Raw genomic sequence first — 20,509 nt, 5'->3', positions numbered from 1 at the left:
AATCATAAATCTACATGGAGGGACAATGTGCTGCACATATCTGCTGCAGCAGTAAACTATGTTAATCAACCCAATGATTTTCTAGTCTTCTGGAGACATTGCATTTGCTGGAAAGAATCTAAAAGAGTAGGAATAGAGATGGCAAGACCTGGAAAAATCCCTGGGGGGGGGGCACACCATTTTTTCTGTCTCTTTTTCCAAAGCCGTTTTCCCCCTGGAAAAAGTGAAAAAAACAGTTTGATGTAGTTTGATTATTCCACACAGGTTCCCCCCCCCGCCATTTTTTTGCAAAAAAAACCCCAGCTTTGGGAAAAACGGGGCGGGGGGGACTGGTTTATTTCAATTTTTCCAGGGTTTTTTCAGGCCTTCCCATCTCTAAGTAGGAGCAAGGGATTCCATATACTGGCCTGCCCCACTCCCAAGTGATAGACAGACTCACAAAATACATGAAAGGGTAAAGGTAAAGGGGCCCCTGACCATTAGGTCCAGTCGTGGCCGACTCTGGGGTTGCGACGCTCATCTTGCTTTATTGGCCGAGGGAGCCGGCGTACAGCTTCCGGGTCATGTGGCCAGCATGACTAAGCCACTTCTGGCGAACCAGAGCAGCGCACGGAAACGCCGTTTACCTTCCCGCCGGAGCGGTACCTATTTATCTACTTGCACTTTGTTGTGCTTTCGAACTGCTAGGTTGACAGGAGCAGGGACTGAGCAACGGGAGCTCACCCCGTCACGGGGATTCGAACTGCCGACCTTCTGATCGGCAAGTCCTAGGCTCTGTGGTTTAACCCACAGCCCCACCCGCGTCCCTCCCACAAAGTACATAGGTTGTCTCAAAAGATTAAAAGCCAAACTTTTATTTTAAACACTAGAAAAAGTGAGTGGTGTTTTTTTTCTAGAATCCCTGCTTCCCAACGGAAAATAATGCCAGCAATTGTGCACATAAACACAGTTCCTTTGTTGATGCCATGAGTTATCTTTCTCAAAATAAAAGTTGTTTTTTATTGGGGAGGGGGAGGAAAATTAGGTAGTGGCAGACCTTGGTGCCTCAAATTTCGGCGGCACCCTGTGTGATGTCAGAATCTCTCTCTCACATACACACACACATACACACATTTCTCGCCTTCCATTGGACATAATAGTTGAAGCGCCCCCAAGGCTTGGCACCCTGTGTGACCAAACCAGTAGTGTTTTCCTAAATCTGCCATTGAGGGAGGGCTGGCTAGCAATAGAGGCAAACTCAAGTGTGGAGATGTCAGGGCTGTACTCAAAGTGGGACTTTTTGAATTGGGGGATCTTGCATGACTGTCATTGCTATCTGATCCCATCTGACATTTGCACACAGAATATTTACATAGTAGACAACACATGTAGAGACTTGAGCAGCCTTTGCCAACAACTCCCATGGGGCTGCAGTAGCCTCCCATGACTGCTTTTTGGAGAAATCCCTGGAGGTAGGAGTGGGACCACTGAAGCACAGCTCCCCCAAACCACTTGAGATGCTCCAGAAGGGTACTATGGTCAACAGTATCGACAGTGTCAAAATCCACTGAGAGTTCAAGGAGAATAAGCAAGGTTTCCCCATATCTCTCTCAATAAATGTCACCAGCCATGGTGACCAAGGCAGTTTCAGTCTCAGGACCAGTTCTGAAGCCGTACAGCAATGGGTCCAAGACAGACTTACAAAGCATGCTTCCTTTCTTTCTATTCTTCACTTTGCTGTTTTAGTAACATGACATGCACTGGGTGTAATTCAGAACACAAACAACCACACATCTATTAGTATTGCAGTATGCAACAATACTGTCTGAAATATTTTCAAAATATATTCATAACCACATAAAGGTCTGGATTTTATTAAAACAATAACTACCAATATACCCAGTGTTAGAGACAGAGATACAGTCAGCTTCACCCAATGCTGTGTTAAGTATACCTTAGATTTTGCTGGCTGAGAAAAGAAGAAAAGAACAATGTACTTTGGCTTAGAAACAGTAGGCAGTACAGTATTCAACTGCAAAATTGCACTGGCTCAGTGGGTTGTTCCCTGTCTCTTCCACCTGCATGTTCCATCTCCAAATCTGCTCTGAAGGGTTGGGGGGGACCCCTGGAACAGATTTAGGAGGTGCACAGGGAGAGGAGAGCAGGTGATTGTTCTGTTGCATTGTTCTGACCAGACACTGAGGTCCAGCCCCGAGGGCCTTCTGGGGGTTCCCTCACTGCAAGAAGTGAAGTTACAGGGAACCAGGCAGAGGGCCTTCTCAGTGATGGCGCCCTCCCTGTGGAACGCCCTCCCACCAGATCTCAAGGAAAGAAACAACTACCTGACTTTTAGAAGACATCTGAAAGCAGCCCTGTTTAGGGAAGCTTTTAATATCTAAGGACTATTGTATTTTAATATTTTGTTGGAAGCCGTCCAGAGTGGCTGGGGAAACCCAGCCAGATGTGCGGGGTATAAATAAATTATTGTTGTTGTTATTATTATTATTATTGCACAAGGAGAAATCCTTGGACTGACAAAATGATCTGCTTAACACTTTGTTGAATATGACATAGGACCTCAGCATTAGCATGCAGGAAGCTTCATATATACACTGCAGCAATATTTAAGAAAAGGCTACATATATTTTTATTTAGCTAGGCATTTGGATTATGAAGGAATTCTCCCTCGGCTTGAAAGCAAGATGAATGCTGCAACCCCATAGTCGCCTTTGACTGGACTTAACCGTCCAGGGGTCCTTTACGTTACCTTTACCTTTACTGCTCCTAGATGCCCACCTGCTCATGCTCCTACCTGTAAAACTGTGCTGTTGATGCCAGATCTGCCTAGTCTGTCGGCGTTGAGTTATTTTCTCTGGGAAGCAGCAAGCTTTAGCACTGCAGAAGAAGAAAAAGGCACACACCTGAATGGAGATAATGTAACGTGCCACTGACTACCATCTATTTTGCTCTTGTTTGCTACGATGCTTGCAGTTAGTGAAAAGAGTTTCCCCCTTAAGACCAATGTGTTATTGGTTAATCTGTTGCCAGATTTCGCTATTTGTGCTTTGCAGCAAATTAAGACGCTGAAGTCTAAATTCTGTGCAACTGTAAAATTGCAAATCAAGCCCCAGAGTTTTGGCCCATCTTTATTCATCATATTTTACTTCTTCAGTCAACATTATTACTGGTTAATAGGTGCACCTGTAAATCAAGCTGCATTGTATACTTGATATGTTATGTTAAATGAATCTTTTCTAGGGCAGCAAGTCTATTTTTTCTAATGAAGAAGAATACCTCATCTTTTCCAATTTTCCTATCAAACGCATCCCCATCATCTTGAGGCAGCGCCACATCCAGCTGCATCGATGCTCCGCTTCAATTATATGAAATTATCCAACCTACTCTCGGGCCCTTTAGGTTTTCTTTTGCTATATGAGGCACCCGCATGGTACATCTCTTGTGAAGTGCATGATTACAAACTATTCAACACAAGCCTGTTTTAAGTAAACAGTAAATTAAATATTGTCTGAGCTCACTTTCATGAAAGGAACTTCCAGAAAAGGTTTCATGGAAAGTGAAGCTTTACGAAAAGGAGCTGCACAAAAATTAATGTTGTTTTTCTTCTTCTTATCTTCTGGATGCTTGACCCAGTTTATATTTTTGGCTCCATCTCATTTTCATTCCGGTTTTAGCATTACTTGCCTAATAATATATATAAAAAAGTTATTTTTGTGGGCCATCTCGGTTTTTAAATGTGAGCATCTTTGTAGAAAATCAAAATGTTTAAATTGGGTTCCTTAGGATCCTAAAATATATAATATTTGTTTTTAAAAGATTTCTAGATGACAAACTGAATGCCATAAAAAATAAATAAATAGCACAGCATGAAATTTGTGTTGGAGGCTTCGGGAGGGGCTTTCTATGATCATTCATTAGCGTTATCTAATGATACAAAGACAGGGAGAGGTCTTCCATCTTTAATTTCTTTATAGAATTTGACAGTGCATGTCTTTCATGATACAGCAAACTGTAGCCGCCCAAATGCCAACTTCTGTGCTGCTTTTAAAGGCACAAGAGCCTTGTGTGCCATTCCGCAATTGTGTTTTATCAGCCTACTCCTCACTGACATACCAGGGGACAAAGGTGAGCAGGCAGGTTGCTTTCAAAGTTTCACAAGACACCTATAGATTAAATTCAGTGCTGAATGCAAGCCATGATGGAATTGGCTCTGCTCGGGATCGCCATTCAGAAGCTCCGAAGTGGAGCCAATCACGGCTGAAAGCAGGCACAGATTCCTCTGATGTCATATGACGCCACATGGACCAACCCAACCATCTGCCCAAAGTGGCCTGTGGAGGAGTGGGCACTTTTGCATCCATCCAGCTGGTCCAAAGTGAATCCTAACCCTAGTGTACAGTTGAAATACTGTAGTGAAGAATCAATATGGTGGTTGGATATCAAATTGTTTGTTTGTTTGTTTGTTTGTTTGTTTGTTTCCAGTGTTTCTGTGCCACCTTTCGGGGAAAGTCCTTCCAAGGCAACCCACCGGCCACAATAAAACACTGACTGAAATTTATATATACAATGAGACTAATGTGCATGGCATTACACTGCAAAATTATATTGCTAGGATTTGTCATTTGACCTTAGCTGTCAGCATATTTTACAATTTTTTAAGGACCCCGACCATTAGGTCCAGTTGTGGCCGACTCTGGGGTTGCAGCGCTCATCTCGCTTTCCTGGCCAAGGGAGCTGGCGTACACCTTCCGGGTCATGTGGCCACCGTGACTAAGCTGCTTCTGGCGAACCAGAGCAGCACACGGAAACGCCGTTTACCTTCCCGCCAGAGCGGTACCTATTTATCTACTTGCACTTTGAGGTGCTTTCGAACTGCTAGGTTGGCAGGAGCAGGGACCGAGCAACGGGAGCTCACCCCGTCATGGGGATTCGAACCGCCGACCTTCTGATCGGCAAGTCCTATGCTCTGTGGTTTAACCCACAGTGCCACCCGCGTCCCTTACAATTTTTTAGCCCCTTCCAAAACATTCCAAAAATCTTTTAGCCATCCACTTCTCCTGTGCCCAGCTGTTTTGAATGTAGGAGCCAGGCAGCTTGCCGGACTTTCTGCCTTGACAGGTGGAGAGATTGTTCCTATCATTTCTAGTGAAATTAGGAGTAAAGGAAGGGAAAGGGAGTCGTAAGGGGGTGGGTTTACCCCAGGGCTGAGTGCTATAAGTGTGCAAGAATGAGTATATTGTGTTCCGTGTATAAATGTAAGATTCTTTCCATTAAACTTTGCAGGTCTTCCCTTGTAAAGACTGCTGTGTGACATATATCAAATGCTCAAGTTCACACAGAGTTCCTCAAGTTCCTTTGTTGTTCTTCCTATGCCTAGTTGTCAAAATGAAATTGATTACCACCAAAATAAATACAATAGTGGACTATCGTGAACCTGAACAACAGAACTAATTTGTTGCAATATTTTGTTTTACTGGATAAAAATGTACGCTTCATATATTTATAGAAATCATTCATTATCCAATATTTGAATTTATTTATTTATTTATTTATTTAGAAAAAAGAGCATTCATGAACTGATGGCTCCAGTTCAGTGTATTTTATAGGACACTGTTATTCCACATATTGCCTACAGGTTACATGTTTTCATAAAACTTAATGAATTTCTAGATTTGTCAGCTGTTTCAACACAGATGCACTTTGCTAAGCTAATGGAAACATTTTGAGCTCCGTTCTGAAATATCAATAGCTTTCAGTATTGCAAATGTATGGGGCTGTTGGGTAAATGGCACTGCGGTTCTTGATAAAAATAGCAAGTAATTTAGTACGTATGCTTTAGAATGCCTCTCTACCATTTCAGTCTATATATAAATATATATACATATACATATATATAATTTCCCTTGCAGAGTTTTAAGCTGAATGTAGACAGCCACTGTGCTTTGAAGGAAGCTGTTGTAGAAGAAGGACGCCAACTTCTTGATCTTATAGTATCTCACAAATCAGGTAAATCCTTCTGAATTATTGCAAGTCTTTATGTCTCCAGACTATTAAAGAATAAAGAAGCATTGCTGTAAATTACTGCATATATTCACTTCCTTATGTATTATTAATATTTACATTATCAGTTTGACCTTCAAGATTTATAAATGTTTCATATACTGCATACAATGCTGTGATACTTACAAAATGAAATACTGCCAGCAAATAGTCTGTTCATTTTATTTTGGTCTCAATGCTCAGCTGAGTTTCAATTGAAATTACATCACTGAAAACTTCACGCTGACATATTCTTTGATGTAGGTGCTATGGAAATAACATTAAGATGATAAATTAGGATTTCATATCTATACACATATATATATTTTACATAGTCAGCATGAGTAATCGCATTGCTAAATGCTCCTTTGCCATTTAAGCTAATTCTTGCTGCAATTTTAAAGTATTTATTAGGAAAGATTTTAAGATTAGGAATATTATTTCCTTTAGTTATGCTTGTCCTTTTCAGTAAAAGCCTTAAGTCAGAATGAATAATAACTTTTGTCATGTTTTTGGAACTTTGCATGACTAGTTTAATAGGATGGTTTAATAGGATGCCTAGAAATTTGAGACTTTATTTTGGTCTGGTTGGAAAAAGGTATCTCCCCCCAAGATGAAGTTGTCCTCTGGGTTTTAGTGTGATTATTATTTGAGTTTTTACATCTGTTACTTCTCTACCTGCATACACTCTGATAGAACATGAAACAGACTTTTCTCTCAAAACATTCATGCTATGTTAAGCCAGTTGGCTGATTTGCATAATTTCCTGAATGTATCAGTCTCAAAAAACCAGCCTGATAGGTCATTGCATATCTGTTAAATATGTTTTTTTTAAAAAGAGAGAGAGAGAGAAAAGAAAATGAGGGCAATAGCTAATATATGTTTGGAACAGCATTTTGTTCAGTGAACAGGGCTGAAGTATGAATTTCTCGCTTGTTTCTTCAACATAAAAGGTAAAGGTAAAGGACCCCTGACAGTTAAGTCCAGTCGTGAATGACTCTGGGGTTGCGGCGCTCATCTCGCTTTACAGGCCGAGGGAGCCAGCGTTTGTCCGCAGACAGTTTTTCCGGGTCATGTGACCAGCATGACTAAGCCGCTTCTGGCGAAACCAGAGCAGCGCACGGAAATGCGGAAATGCCGTTTACCTTCCTGCCGGAGCGGTACCTCTTTATCTATTTGCACTTTGATGTGCTTTCGAACTGCTAGGTGGGCAAGAGCAGGGACTGAGCAACGGGAGCTCACCCCATCGCAGGGATTCAAACCGCCGACCTTCCGATCGGCAAGCCCAAGGCTCAGTGGTTTACACCACAGTGCCACCTACGTCCCTTCTTCAACATATATTGCTTTATTTTTCTGTTTTCAGTCAGAACTTATAGCAGATCACGTTTTGCCACATGTGTCACATTTTGGTCCTATCCAGTCATTTGCAATATTAATAGGTTAGAATTCCAGCTCAGATTTCTCAGTAAAGTGTGATGAAATAGTTAAGGTCAAGGGGATTTCATCCCCTCCTCAACACCTTGTTCTTTTTGTACCCCTGGGAAATTCTTTGCTGCCTTTAGTATAAATAATGTTATTAAAAGATGAAGTCGAATGCATGACTTAATTTGTTTCCCTCTCATTTTATTTATTTTTTTCTGCGAGAAGGACTGAAGGACATGCTGCAGATGATTGCGAGTCAGTGGAAGGAACTACAGAGGCAAATCAAACGACAACACAGCTGGATTCTGAGGGCTCTGGGTATCATCAAAGCAGAGATACTTGCTACTGATGTGTCTGCAGAGGATGAGGAAGGGACTGAGAGCCCCAAGGTAAAGTGGCTTGAAGTTTGTCTTATTTCCTCTTATTTCCTCCTCCTTTTGAACTAGGCACCACTGAAGTTTTCTTTCCACCCTAAGGCTTTTCATTTCTACTGGGTAAATTTTTCTATAAACAAAATAAAATGTCTTACTCTGAAACAATACCAGAAAGGGAAAAAGACAGAAAGAATCCCCAGACTGAAACTTTTTAAAAATTCCGGAAAGAATTGTTTTGCTCTGCACACGGAAGTCTGCAAGGGGGACAGGAAAAAAGGATGTAAAATATTTAGTAAACAAAACATAAACTATCTTTAACATGAATAATCAGAATGGTTTTAAATTGTTTTGTTGCAACTATAAATCACTATAATCAGTGCAATCACTCAGCTCTGACATCCATTAGCCGCTTGGTTACAGCAAATTAACAAAGAAGAGAGAAAGTGATTCATTATCTCATTCCTGTTAATGACTATCAGATGCATTGCCTAATTAGGGGATGGCCATTGTAGTGGGGAGAAGGTCATATGCTTTGCCACAAATCTTTTTTGCTTGGAGTTAAAGCCTTCCATAATGGTGCATGTGTTGAATACGTCAAGCACTTTGCAAATAAAGTATTGATATCCATATCTATTTGCTGAGGACTTTATTTGGAGCAATGAAAGCTGCTTCTCCCTTAGCAGTGTGCTAATGAAGGAAAGCAGAGCCTTGCTGCAAAGTGAATAATCTTGTTGTGGAGAGAAAACATTTTTGTACTCTTAAAACACACACACACACACACACACACACACACACACACAAAATATACACTTCAGGTTAACCATCCAAAATGGTGAAAGTATTTCTGCAAAAGTGGCTGGATGGGGACTATTTTTGTTTTCTTTTAGAAAATAAAATACCATGCAAAATTTTGTAATTCATGAATAGTAGTGTCAATAGCTGATCATGACTGTCACTAGAGTTGCAAGTATGATGTCCACAGTAAGGTTACCAGATTTTTTTTCAATGAATCCGGGGACACTTTTCAACTTCAATGGACTTTGTATGGGGACTGTAAATCCAGGGACTGTCCCTGGGAAACGGTGACGTCTGGTAACCTTAGTCTATAGGCATCTTGTTTCTATCAGAGGCATGTTACAGTGCTCACCAGGGACCCGGCTCTCTTACAAGACAGATTGCATACCAAACCATCTCTCTGTTGCTTTGATACGCTCTGATGCAGGGCCCAGCTCCTCATTACCTAGTTGTCATAGAATGCACCCTCTCCCTTTCCTTCCGATTGGACAGACTCCACCAACAGGTGCTTAGGTTGGTAGGAAGAGAAGGAGAAGATAAAACAAGCAAAGCTGTCCAGCCCATATGTCCAGATGACAAAGAAAACTTAACAAACTCATATTTCAATCAGACAGACCACATATTAAAAATTTTTGCTGTACCTTCACCCAAGCGTTGGAGGATGGGGACTCCCAAATTTAAACAGCTACTGCGACACACCTCAACTCAGCAACATGACATACCAAACATCTGGAAATAAGGCAACTCAATGGAAAACTTGGAAATAGATGGTAATATATAAAAGTAACACCTTTAAAAAAATCCACTCTTTACATTGGCTTACAAATCCATTCACACAACTTTCAAGATTTGAACAAATGGGCAAAGGTTCTGGTCCAAGGCCTCTGTCTCATTATTTTCAGAATAATTTTCAGAATTTATTTTCAAAAAATAAATATAGAGCCTATAATATAGATATGTGGAAAGAAAAGCAATGGTATTATTTGAAAGATATTTACAAAGATGGACCACTTACCATTAATGAGATGCAAATTCAGTTGGGGAATGTTTGAATATCATGGCTATTAGGCTACCAATTAAGGTCCTTTAAAACAAATTCTGAGGTTAAAAACAAAGCCACAATACAATTAAGAAAATATGAAAAAAATAATAGTGGAAGAAAATATAATAACAAAAGGACTAATATCAACTTCATCTAAATCTACTATAGGTGTACAATTTTGTCCTCAGCAAAATTTGAAAAGGTTGTGGGATCTGAATTGGGATTTAGAAAATGAAAAAGAGACATGGTAAGGTAAGGTAAGGTATAGGTAAAAGACCGGTCAAAGGCAACGATGGGGTTGCGGCGCTCTTCTCGCTTTTCAGGCCGAGGGAGCTGGCGTTTGTCCACAGACAGCTTTCTGGGTCATGTGGCCAGCATGACTAAACTGCTACTGGCACACGGAGGACAGTGATGGAAGCCAGAGCACACAGAAGTGCCGTTTATCTTCCCGCTGTAGCAATACCTTTTTATCTACTTGCACTGGTGTGCTTTCGAACTGCGAGGTTGGCAGAAGCTGGGACAGAGCAATGGGAGCTCACCTCATCATGCAGATTCGAACCGTTGAGGCATGGAGCAGATTGTGGACAAAAACTACAGTCCATATAGGTAGCAAATTCATATTGGCAGGTAAAGTTAAAGGTAAATGACCCCTGGACAACAACCAGAGAAAGAGCCATTAAAATTGCATGGCAGGTACTTAACCCCTAGACACCTAGCATATAGAAAACCAAACAGTTCTTCCATGTGTTGCAGAGGATGTTCCACTATAAGGACATATCAGCACATGTTGTGGAGGTGTCCAAAGAGAGAAAAGTTACGGGGAAATGTATTTGCAGAACTACTTTTGATTACAAGGCAGACAGTCCCCGTGACCCCAGGACGGCTCTACTTAACATGTATAGTCACAATATGTTGCAAATTAGAAACAAAGAACTCATAACCATCTATTAACCACTGCAAGAACAATTATTACTAGGACATGGAAATTATTACAATTATTAACTATGGAGGAATGGTAGAATGCAACTGGGCAAACAACATTATGGGGAAAACTGAAACAAAAATTAAAAGTAGTAAGAGGTCAAAAGAAACACAACTATTTTAATGCAGTCTGGTGTGACTTTATTGGTTATACAAATAATGAGGCATATGGCAGAACACTACTCTTTGTTTACAGCACTGCGTTCCTATGAATTCCTATAACTTCTATGGTCACCAATCTAAGCAACCTGTAATAACTGTAATAATTTTAGTATATATACTTCAACTCAACTTTGCTATTCAGAAACGTTTATCTGAGTGCTTATTTTTTATTTTATGTAATTGTGCATGTCATATGCTCTAATGTACACAAAGCAACCTCTCATGTAAAGATGAAAATGAATAAAAAGTATATTCCAGAAATAAGCAAACAAAGCTCTCGATACACAAATGAAGGAAAGTCAGGCCCTTGCAGTGGGAAAATCCCATGCCAGGTTTATAGGTCTGGCCAACAGTAGACCACTGCCTTGTAGTAGACCACTGACTGGTCATGCCCTGCCCACAAGTTGGTCCTTGTCAAGCTGTCACTTCCCTTAACTGAATGGGGATTTCTTGTTTCATGAATGCCTGATATAAACCTGTTAGGCACAGTATCCTTAGCTGACTATAGAAGATAAATCATTCAGTGTTCTCTGGGGAAATGCATGCAGCTATGTGTATTAGTTAGTAGCTGTCTACAGACCCACCAAGTGTCCCTATTTTCCAGGGACGTCCCTGATTTAGAGAAGCCATTTTAGTTCCTGATTTGATCCCAGAATGTCCCGCTTTTCCTTAGTATGTCCCTATTTTCATTGGGGAAATGTTGGAGGGTATGGGGTTATCCAACCCCTGAGCCATCTGAAGGCAATCCTGTATAGAGAAGTTTTTTTTTTTAAATGTTTAATGTTTTATTATGTTTTTATATATGTTGGAAGCTGCCCAGAGTGCTGGGGCAACCCAATAAGATGTGTGGGGTATAAATAGTAAAGTTATTATTATGGAATGGAACGTCCCTATTTTCATTGGAGAAATGTTGGAGGGTATGTGTCTGGTGTAAGGTGGCATTTATATGCCAATTGCTTAGTTGCTGCAGTGTCCAGAAAGCAAACCTGCTGTGGATTCAGATGAATAGTGAGGGAGAAGTCGCTGAAGTCTCAGCGGAACGTGACAAGCATTTTCTTACTTGCTCGGATTATGTAAATGTCATCAATACATCTCAGGAAGTTCCAGAAAGATAGTAGATTCTGTTTGACTAGACATTTAAAACACTTGTTTCCAGAGTTAGCATATTCTTCCTCTATGCAGATTGCAATTTGTATGGCAAAGAAGTCGTTTCCTCAGCTCTTCTTGATTACTCTACAGAGTGACATGTATTATCCTTTATGGAGGGCATTCAGCTTCTCACGTTCAGAGATGGGGGACCTTTTGCAACCCAAGTGCTGTGTTCCCTTCTGGGCAGCATTCCAGGGACTACTTGCCAGTGGTAACATGGAACCAGAGCCAAAAAGTGGGCATAGCATTGAAATGTATATTTTACTTTTGTACACATAGCACTATCTTCCACCCAAGCAGGCAAAAGACATAATCAGAATTCAAGGACATGTTCCAGCTAAGCAAAAAGACTCAAGGAGGTTGTGAAGCAGGACTGTTGGGGAGTGCGGCCTAAGTACAGGTGTTGTAACTGGGGAGCAGGTGTGGTTTGTGGAGAGTCCCAAGGGTCAAATAGGACCTCATTTGGTCCTTAGGCCTAAGGTATCCCACCCCCTGTTCTAACTGCAAATATTTCGCGACAAGCTTGGTTGTTTAAAGCTGTGTTGAGAGAACGGTAACAATTTACATTGGTGGCTTAATTTTTTTTTAAAAAAATTATTATTATTATTATTATTATTATTATTATTATTATTATTATTTGCTGTTTACATTGAATTTGAGTGCAGCCTTAGCTTTCTTTTTTCAAATTCACATTTTTATGCAAGCCTAACAATTTAGCAGTCGCCACACTCAGTTCTTTTGTTGTTGGTTGTAGTAGTGAGGAAAGCCTAAGAGCAGAGCAAGTTGTATATACACATCTGTAAGAGTGCGGCAAGCCAGAATACTATACGCTTAATGCATGCTAATTATCCTTTAAACAGTTCTCCCTCAGTGTCCTCTTTCCATATGAATGCTACTACTATGTTAACTAGGCTCTAAAATATAACATAGACGCAAAGTCTGGGCAATGTTGAATCATAAATGAGGAGGAGGAAAGCAGATGCCAAATCGATTGAACTAGTCAATTTCAAAACACTTAGTTCTAGAAAGTAAAATTCACACACTATTACAGGAAGCAGGAAAACAAAATCTTTTTTTTTTTAAGAGGTGAAGCTTCCATATGTCTGTGATGCTATGGTTGAAAAACCTTCAGTTTCTCAGGAACCTAAACAGCTTGCAGGTCATCTTCTGTGAGGAGAGGGAAAGTTGTTAGTTGGGTGGGGATTAAAACTTCACACAGGGCAGAGTGAACACTGGCGGCAGGTCCTAAAATGTTGGAAACAAAATGGGAAAAGGCAATGATTCAAGACTAAGAACGACTGACAAAGAGGAACCTGGAGGAAGAATGAGCAGTTTGAGTTAAGGATTAGGAAGGCAAGCGTTAATGGATTTCTTTAAAATATTTGCACATTGACCTTCATGCAAATCTACCCCACAAATTTTCACAACAAGAAATTAAAATAAAGCACAATTGCATAATGTAAATACTATCCCATGAGAAACATAATTAAAACAGAAGCACTTTCCAAATTCACCACATCCTGAAAACCAAATCGAATAGCAGAAAGGAGGTGTTAAACATATAGCTTCTTTGTCCACAAGATCTAATAATTAATTTCATTTAAAATTCCCACAGAATGGTGTTACATGCTGACAGGGTCTCACTCCTGTAAGCAACTATGCTGCAGCATTCTGCAATAGCTGAAGTTTCCAGGAGCATGTGCAAGGGAAATCCCATATAGAGTGCATTGCAGTAGTCCAATCTTGCTGTTGCGTCTTTTTATCATGACCACAGCAGGGAGGGAGAATTAAACCTTCCCTCCCTACATGCCATGGTTCTGCTGAAAATTAGGCTCTCCTGCAACTGCTGTTAGTATTTATTTAAGACACAACAGGACATTATTTGTTTAGAGTTACATGTAGACAGTGGCGTAGCGTGGGTTGTCAGCACCCGGGGCAAGGCAAGTAATTTGCACCCCCTAACCCGTGGATTTGCGCCCCCTAACCCGTGGATTTGCGCCCCCTAACCCTAACCCCCAGATGTTGCGCCCGGTGCGGCCGGCCCCCCCTGCACCCCCCACGCTACGCCACTGCATGTAGATCATCCCTTGGAGAAGGGACTCTGAAGAAACAGAGACACCTTTCAGATATCATTGTACTGCAAATCCCATCAGCCCTACCAAACATGGCCAATAATTAGGGATGATGGGAATTGTAGCCCAACAACTTTCGGAGAGCCACATATTCCCCAGCCCTGGTCTAGACCATGTTAGCAGGATTCAGCCAGTTGTGACTTCTGCACAGTCACACATAGCAACCTAACAACCCCAAGGAAACAATGAGAGCCTACTAGCAGGGCTGTGAGCTAAATTGTCTGTATTGGTCTAGGGCTGCCATACACTACCAGGATTTCAAATGTGGAATTGATATCCAGGGGATTTCCAAAAGGTGGTGCCTTGTCCTGGATCTTAGACAAGTCAATCGAAAAATCGTGTTTTGGGGGCATTTTTATTTTATTTTTTATTTTTTTTATTTTTTATTTTTTTTTGTTTTATTTTATTGGTGGGGGGAAGCTCAAAAACTTTGAGAATGCCCTGGTTTTTACTTTTTGAAATGGCAGCCCTAATTGATCTGAATTAAGTAGCTAGTCTTTTCATTGTAGAATTTTACTCTGCTAGTTATGAAACTTAGACAAAAGGTATGAAACTTAGACAAAAGGGTGATTCCATATGTAATTCCCTTCCTTTACTTAATTTAGGTAATCTCCCTAATTTAATGCAATTCTTCTTTATTTCAGTTTATCATTGTACCTGAGTCATGACCTTTAAATTGATAATGCCCACAAAAGTGTTTCAAAAATATTAATTCTCTCCCTTTTTGGGGGGTTGAGAAAGTGATCAAAATAAAAAAGACAATAAAAAAATAAGACTGACTTCAGAAACTGTATAAAACCTGTGAAGCATAATAGAAAATCTAAGGAATATATCTAGGGGGTATTTTTCTTTTCCTTTTTTTACCTTGTTGAGAGACAGCAGAAGAGAGCTGATTTTACAAACCTCCAAAGAAACCAGAAATAGGAAGGATTTCAAAGTCTCTAGGAAACTTTCCCCCTAGGACTTTTTAAAAGTGTTTTCCACACTACCATGGGGGACTTTTTTATAAGCATACAGGGAGGGCGGAAAACGGCAGTTTTAGAACTATATCGTAAGCATTCACATTCAGGAACTCAGACTTTGCATATGCTATTATGCCTTTTATTATGTGACAGGTGTTTTTGCTTTTTCACAACTAGAAATACAGTTTAGGAAGTACTCAGTGTGGAAAATAGGAATTCTTCCAACTATGTTTAATAGTTAAAGAATAGCAATGCATCCTTGTCCTTGACCTTTAAATATGAATGTAGACATTGGACTGGGGTGTTAGTTTATGGCTACAAAAGTAGTACAGTGGTACCTCGGGTTAAGACCACTTCAGGTTACAGACGCTTCAGGTTACAGACTCCGCTAACCCAGAAATAGTACCTCGGGTTAAGAACTTTACTTCAGGATGAGAACAGAAATCATTCTCTGTTGTTGTTTTTTAAATGATATTTATTGAAAATTTTTAAATTACAGAGAAAAAACAAAGTAGAAAAAGAAAAAAGAAAAAACAAAGAAAAAACAAACCACATCAAACAATACAAATTCAAAAAACAAAAATACACCGCAGACAGACAAAAATAAATCCATCATTCTCAAATCCTCAACTCTCATTACCTTCTTTCTTTGACCTCCTCCTCCCTTTTTTTGTATCCTGGTTAATAATTATCGCAGCAAATCCTTTCCATATTTCATAGTATTCTGTCATTACATTACCTTAATCTATTTTCATCTTATCTTATAGAAAACCTTAAAAACTTAAAACTTAAATCTTACTTTTACCGACTTCTCACAACCATAATATTCTTACCTAATTCTTTAAACATTTTTGCTAGAGCCAAGTAATTTCGTTCCAACATTTTTCTAACATTTCATCAATTTTATAAAACAATTCTGGTAATAAAAATAAAAATAAAAACAATCCAATCTTCATCCAGCGTCCTTTCCTCCTGGTCCCGGGTTTTGTCAGTCCTTTTTGTCCCATCGATCTAGCGCATTAACCTGGTAACCTTATATCCGAGGGCCTTAAATCTCTTCCATGTCCCTTCCGCAGCTCTTCATATTCTCCTTTCACTCGTGGGAACTCCAGCTTGGTGATGTTTTTGACCCTTTTCAACAAATCAGCCCCTTTTCCATAGTCCAGACTCAACTCCATGTGATATTTAAAAAACATGTTTCAGAATCCCTCCAAAATTGAGAGCCCCCACAGCTCCAAACATCTCACGGCCCATTGCCAGACTCGGAAAGTCCAAACATCCCTGCATAGGGGGGTCTATCCAACCCCCCATTTCCAAACCAAGCCAAACTTTATCTTTCCAAATCTGGCTTTTTCCAAGTTCATTTGTCAAATCCAAAAGCTCATGTTCCTGCAAGGCCGCAGCTCCCTCCATCTCTGGCGCCCAAGATTCAGCAACATCCTCTTCTCTCATGAGAACAGAAATCATTCTCTGGCGGCGCGGCGGCAGCTGGAGGCACCATTAGCTAAAGTGGTGCTTCAGGTTAGGAACAGTTTCAGGTTAAGAACGGACCTCTGGAACTAATTAAGTACTTAACTCAAAGTACCACTGTATCAAGGTTTACTGAAACTGTTCCTTGAATAACGCCGACGTGGGGATCCAGGGCACAGTCCTTCAATGGCTGCGCTCGTTTCTCTCTGGTCGGGGACAGAGGGTGGCGCTTGGGGGGGAACTGTCATCCCGCCACTCCTTGGTGTGTGGAGTGCCTCAGGGTGCGATTCTCTCCCCGATGCTTTTTAACATCTTTATGCGCCCCCTCGCCCAGCTTGTCCGGAGTTTTGGGCTGGGCTGCCATCAGTATGCTGATGACACCCAACCCTATCTGTTGATGGATGGCCATCCTGACTCGGCCCCAGACACACTGATCAGATGCTTGGAAGCTGTGGCTGGATGGTTACGTGGGAGCCGGTTGAAGTTAAATCCTTCGAAGACAGAGGTCCTCTGGCTGGGACGGGACGATATGGGATTGAGGGGGCAACTCCCATCTCTTGCGGGGGTGCAATTAGTGCCAGCACCGTCCGTTAAGAGTTTGGGTGTAATCTTCGATACCTCCCTCTCCATGGAGGTGCAGATTGCAGCTATAACAAAGGCGGCATTTTTTCATCTCCGCCAAGCTAAGCAGTTGGCTCCTTACCTCTCTCGACCTGACCTAGCCACTGTGATCCATGCGACGGTCACCTCCAGACTGGATTATTGTAACTCGCTCTACGTGGGGCTGCCCTTGAGACTGACCCAGAAACTCCAGCGGGTGCAGAATGCCGCAGCGAGACTCCTTACGGGGTCTTCGCTGCGGGATCACATTCATCCGGTGCTATACCAGCTGCACTGGCTCCCGGTGGAGTACAGGATCAGGTTTAAGGTGCTGGTTTTAACCTTCAAAGCCCTACACGGCCTAGGACCCTCGTATCTACGGGACCGCCTCTCCTGGTATGCCCCACAGAGGAACTTACGGTCCTCAAATAAAAACATCTTGAAGGTCCCAGGCCACAGAGAGGTTAGGCTGGCCTCAACTAGAGCCAGGGCTTTTTCGGCTGCGGCTCCAACCTGGTGGAACGCTCTGTCACAAGAGACAAGGGCCCTGCAGGACTTGACATCTTTCCGCAGGGCCTGCAAGACAGAGCTGTTCCACCAGGCCTTTGGTTAGGGCACAGCCTGACTCCCTCCTTTGGCAATCTTTACAATACTTTAGTTTATGGTTGCCATCAATTTTGATTTTAATTAATTCTTATGATGTTTTTATAATGTTGCACTATTTTAGTGTTGTTAGCCGCCCTGAGCCCGGCTTCGGCTGGGGAGGGCGGGATATAAATAAAATTTATTATTATTATTATTATTATTATTATTATTATTATTATTATTATTATTATTATTAATAAACCCCAGTTACTAACACACACACACACACACACACACACAGAGAGAGAGAGAGAGAGAGAGAGAGAATAATGTTCAGTTCTCCTTGAAATTACACGTTATTTATTATATTTTAATTTCTACTTATTGAATTTGTATACCACCCTTCATCCTCAGATCTCAGGGTTCACAACATAAAAATACAAGATAAACAATCCAAAATACATAATAAAAACAAAACAATAACTCCACTCCCCCATATTTACATTATTATGGGCCAGTCACTGTCTTTCAGCCTAAATTACTTCACAGGGTTCTTGTGGTGATAAAATTAGGGAAGCAGGAAAACCATGTCTACCGCCTTGAGTTCCTTGAAAGAAAGGTAGGATATAAATGTAAAAAATAATAATAACTGAAGCAGGATCAGGGAAACCATGGTGCTGGACCCCAATCCCTTGGGTCCCAGCCAGGATGGACAACAATAAGGAATGGTGGAATCTGTCGTCCAACAACATCTGGAGGGCCAGATGTATTCAGGCAATAGCTATGATTAATTTTATTCTAGGTGTTTAATTTTGTTCCAAGGCAAAAGCTACTGAAAATCTCACATAAGAAAATTGGGGGCAAAGCTCCCATTGACACACCAATGAACTCTCATTCACGTACTAAATTTTATGATGAGGTGGGCTTGTACAGTCAAAAATCCACATGGGTTTGTTGCTAAATAAAATAAAATGGAAGGGTTTATATACTACGAGAGGTAGGTGAAAAACATAATTTGCACCATATAAAAAATTTCCTAATATGTTTACCTGAGAAGTCTAATTCACAGTACAGTAAAAGTAGGTCCAAAATACTAATCCCTATTCCTGACACAGAAAAGCAAAACTTGATTGGAAAATCTGAGGAGGCAGTTGTGAAATTGCTGAGCAAGCCGAAAGGAAAAGAAAGGTTGAATGGTAGCTACAAATTATGGTTGGAAATTCTAATGCATCTTGATGGTTCAAGCCACCCTGCTTTTCCTGTAATGTTTAAGATTAGTATTATGATACTGAAAAAGTACAAGTGAATTGATTTGGGTCTTCAGATCAATACAGAGAAATGTCATATACGTGAGTAGATATGTTGCTTTTTCCTAAGTTCATTTAAAGGGCTTTTCAGCTCTAGGTTTCTAATCTCTAAAGATTCATGTTTTGAATCTCCTGTTGAAAGAAAGTTATCGCAGCAGAGGTTTGTAACTAAAGCTGCAATCCTGTACACACTTGGCCTGGGAGTAAGCGCCAGTGAACTCAGATCGGATTACTTCTGAGTAGACACGTATAGGGTTGCATGGTTAATTGTACAATTAAAGAAACAGATATAGCATTTCTCATAATAATCTTTCATCATACAGTAAAAGGGAACAGTGGCTTAAAATTCATTGTTATGTTTAATATAGCCATCATGGTTTACCAAGAGGTAAAAGGTAGGTAAAGGACCCCTGGATAAATAGCAATACCTATTTATCTACTTGCACTGGTGTGCTTTCAAACTGCTAGGTTGGCAGGAGCTGGGACAGAGCAACAGGAGCTCACCCCTTTACCAAGAACAAAAGCTATGAATGATGGAATTGCAAAAGTTTTCAAACTGCAATTCAGTTATAGCAGTGTGTGTGTGTGTGTGTGTGTGTGTGAGAGAGAGAGAGAGAGAGAGAGAGAGAGAGAGAGAGAGAGAGCGCAAAGAAAGAGCACAATTTTATATGACCTGTTTGTTGAGCAGCCATCCTGATTTATTTGCAGGGAAATTAGATCACATTGGCTTTTAATACGGATTCATTCTGATTTGCTTGCAGGGCAGGTTAGATCAGTGCATTTCCCCATTATCGCAAAAAGACCAATCTTTGAGGAAAGTGGACAAGGGTTGAACCCACAACCTTGAGATTAAGAGTCTCATGCTCTACTGACTGAGCTGGGTGCCTGGTGCTTGCTTTTGTACCTTTTTCAAAACAGGATCTATGCTGTCTATTGTTCAGGGTTTCAGATAAGCTGGAAAACAGTTTAATTATATGGGAGCTTCTAAAAAGTGGGGAGTCTGAATATTTTTGAAGTTCCTCACAGCATATACAAATTGAGAGCAATTCACTCACTGCATGGCTGAGGTACAGATAAATTTATAAAATCAACACCCAGCTTAGAGAATTACCAGTTTTTTTTGTTTTTCAGAGAACCCTTGTGAGGTGGAGTGTAATTTTGCTGCTTGTCAGTGTCACAGTATAGAAAGTGATCTATGTCACTGTCAGTCAGCCTGTACACAAATTAAGCACCGCATCAACTCCTGACTGATTGCTGTCTAGTGTCAGCAAACTTTGTCCCACTCCCAACTCCACCCCTTATGTCAGGGGAATATGTGTTGCCATGGTAACTGCAATAGATAATTAGATAAAACCAGTATCAATATTTATGTACTTAATTAAAATATCAAATGAGGATTTAAGGGCGGTGTACCAGAAAATAATAGCAATAGTGAAAGTTATTGTTATTTTTGTTCCACAGTTCAGTCTGTTAAGTTCAATGACCAGAAAGT

The 20,509-nt window shown here is 40.7% G+C and overlaps 1 protein-coding gene across 3 annotated transcripts in view; it reads left to right on the top strand.

Annotated features, from left to right (window-relative positions):
* AKAP6 (A-kinase anchoring protein 6) overlaps positions 1-20,509 on the top strand; it is a 246,800-nt gene that overhangs the window by 87,335 nt on the left and 138,956 nt on the right. For all 3 annotated transcript variants that reach the window (XM_081207494.1, XM_081207493.1, XM_081207492.1), the window contains exons 6-7: positions 5,907-6,003; positions 7,684-7,847. In XM_081207494.1, coding sequence (XP_081063620.1) covers positions 5,907-6,003; positions 7,684-7,847 — 261 coding nt within the window. The remainder of the gene's footprint in view (positions 1-5,906; positions 6,004-7,683; positions 7,848-20,509) is intronic.

Source organism: Podarcis bocagei, assembly GCF_964188305.1.
Source record: "Podarcis bocagei genome assembly, chromosome: 1".
Taxonomy (NCBI): Eukaryota; Metazoa; Chordata; class Lepidosauria; order Squamata; family Lacertidae; genus Podarcis; species Podarcis bocagei.
The sequence above is the reverse complement of the archived record's forward strand: the minus strand, read 5'-3'. Positions and strand labels throughout refer to the sequence as shown.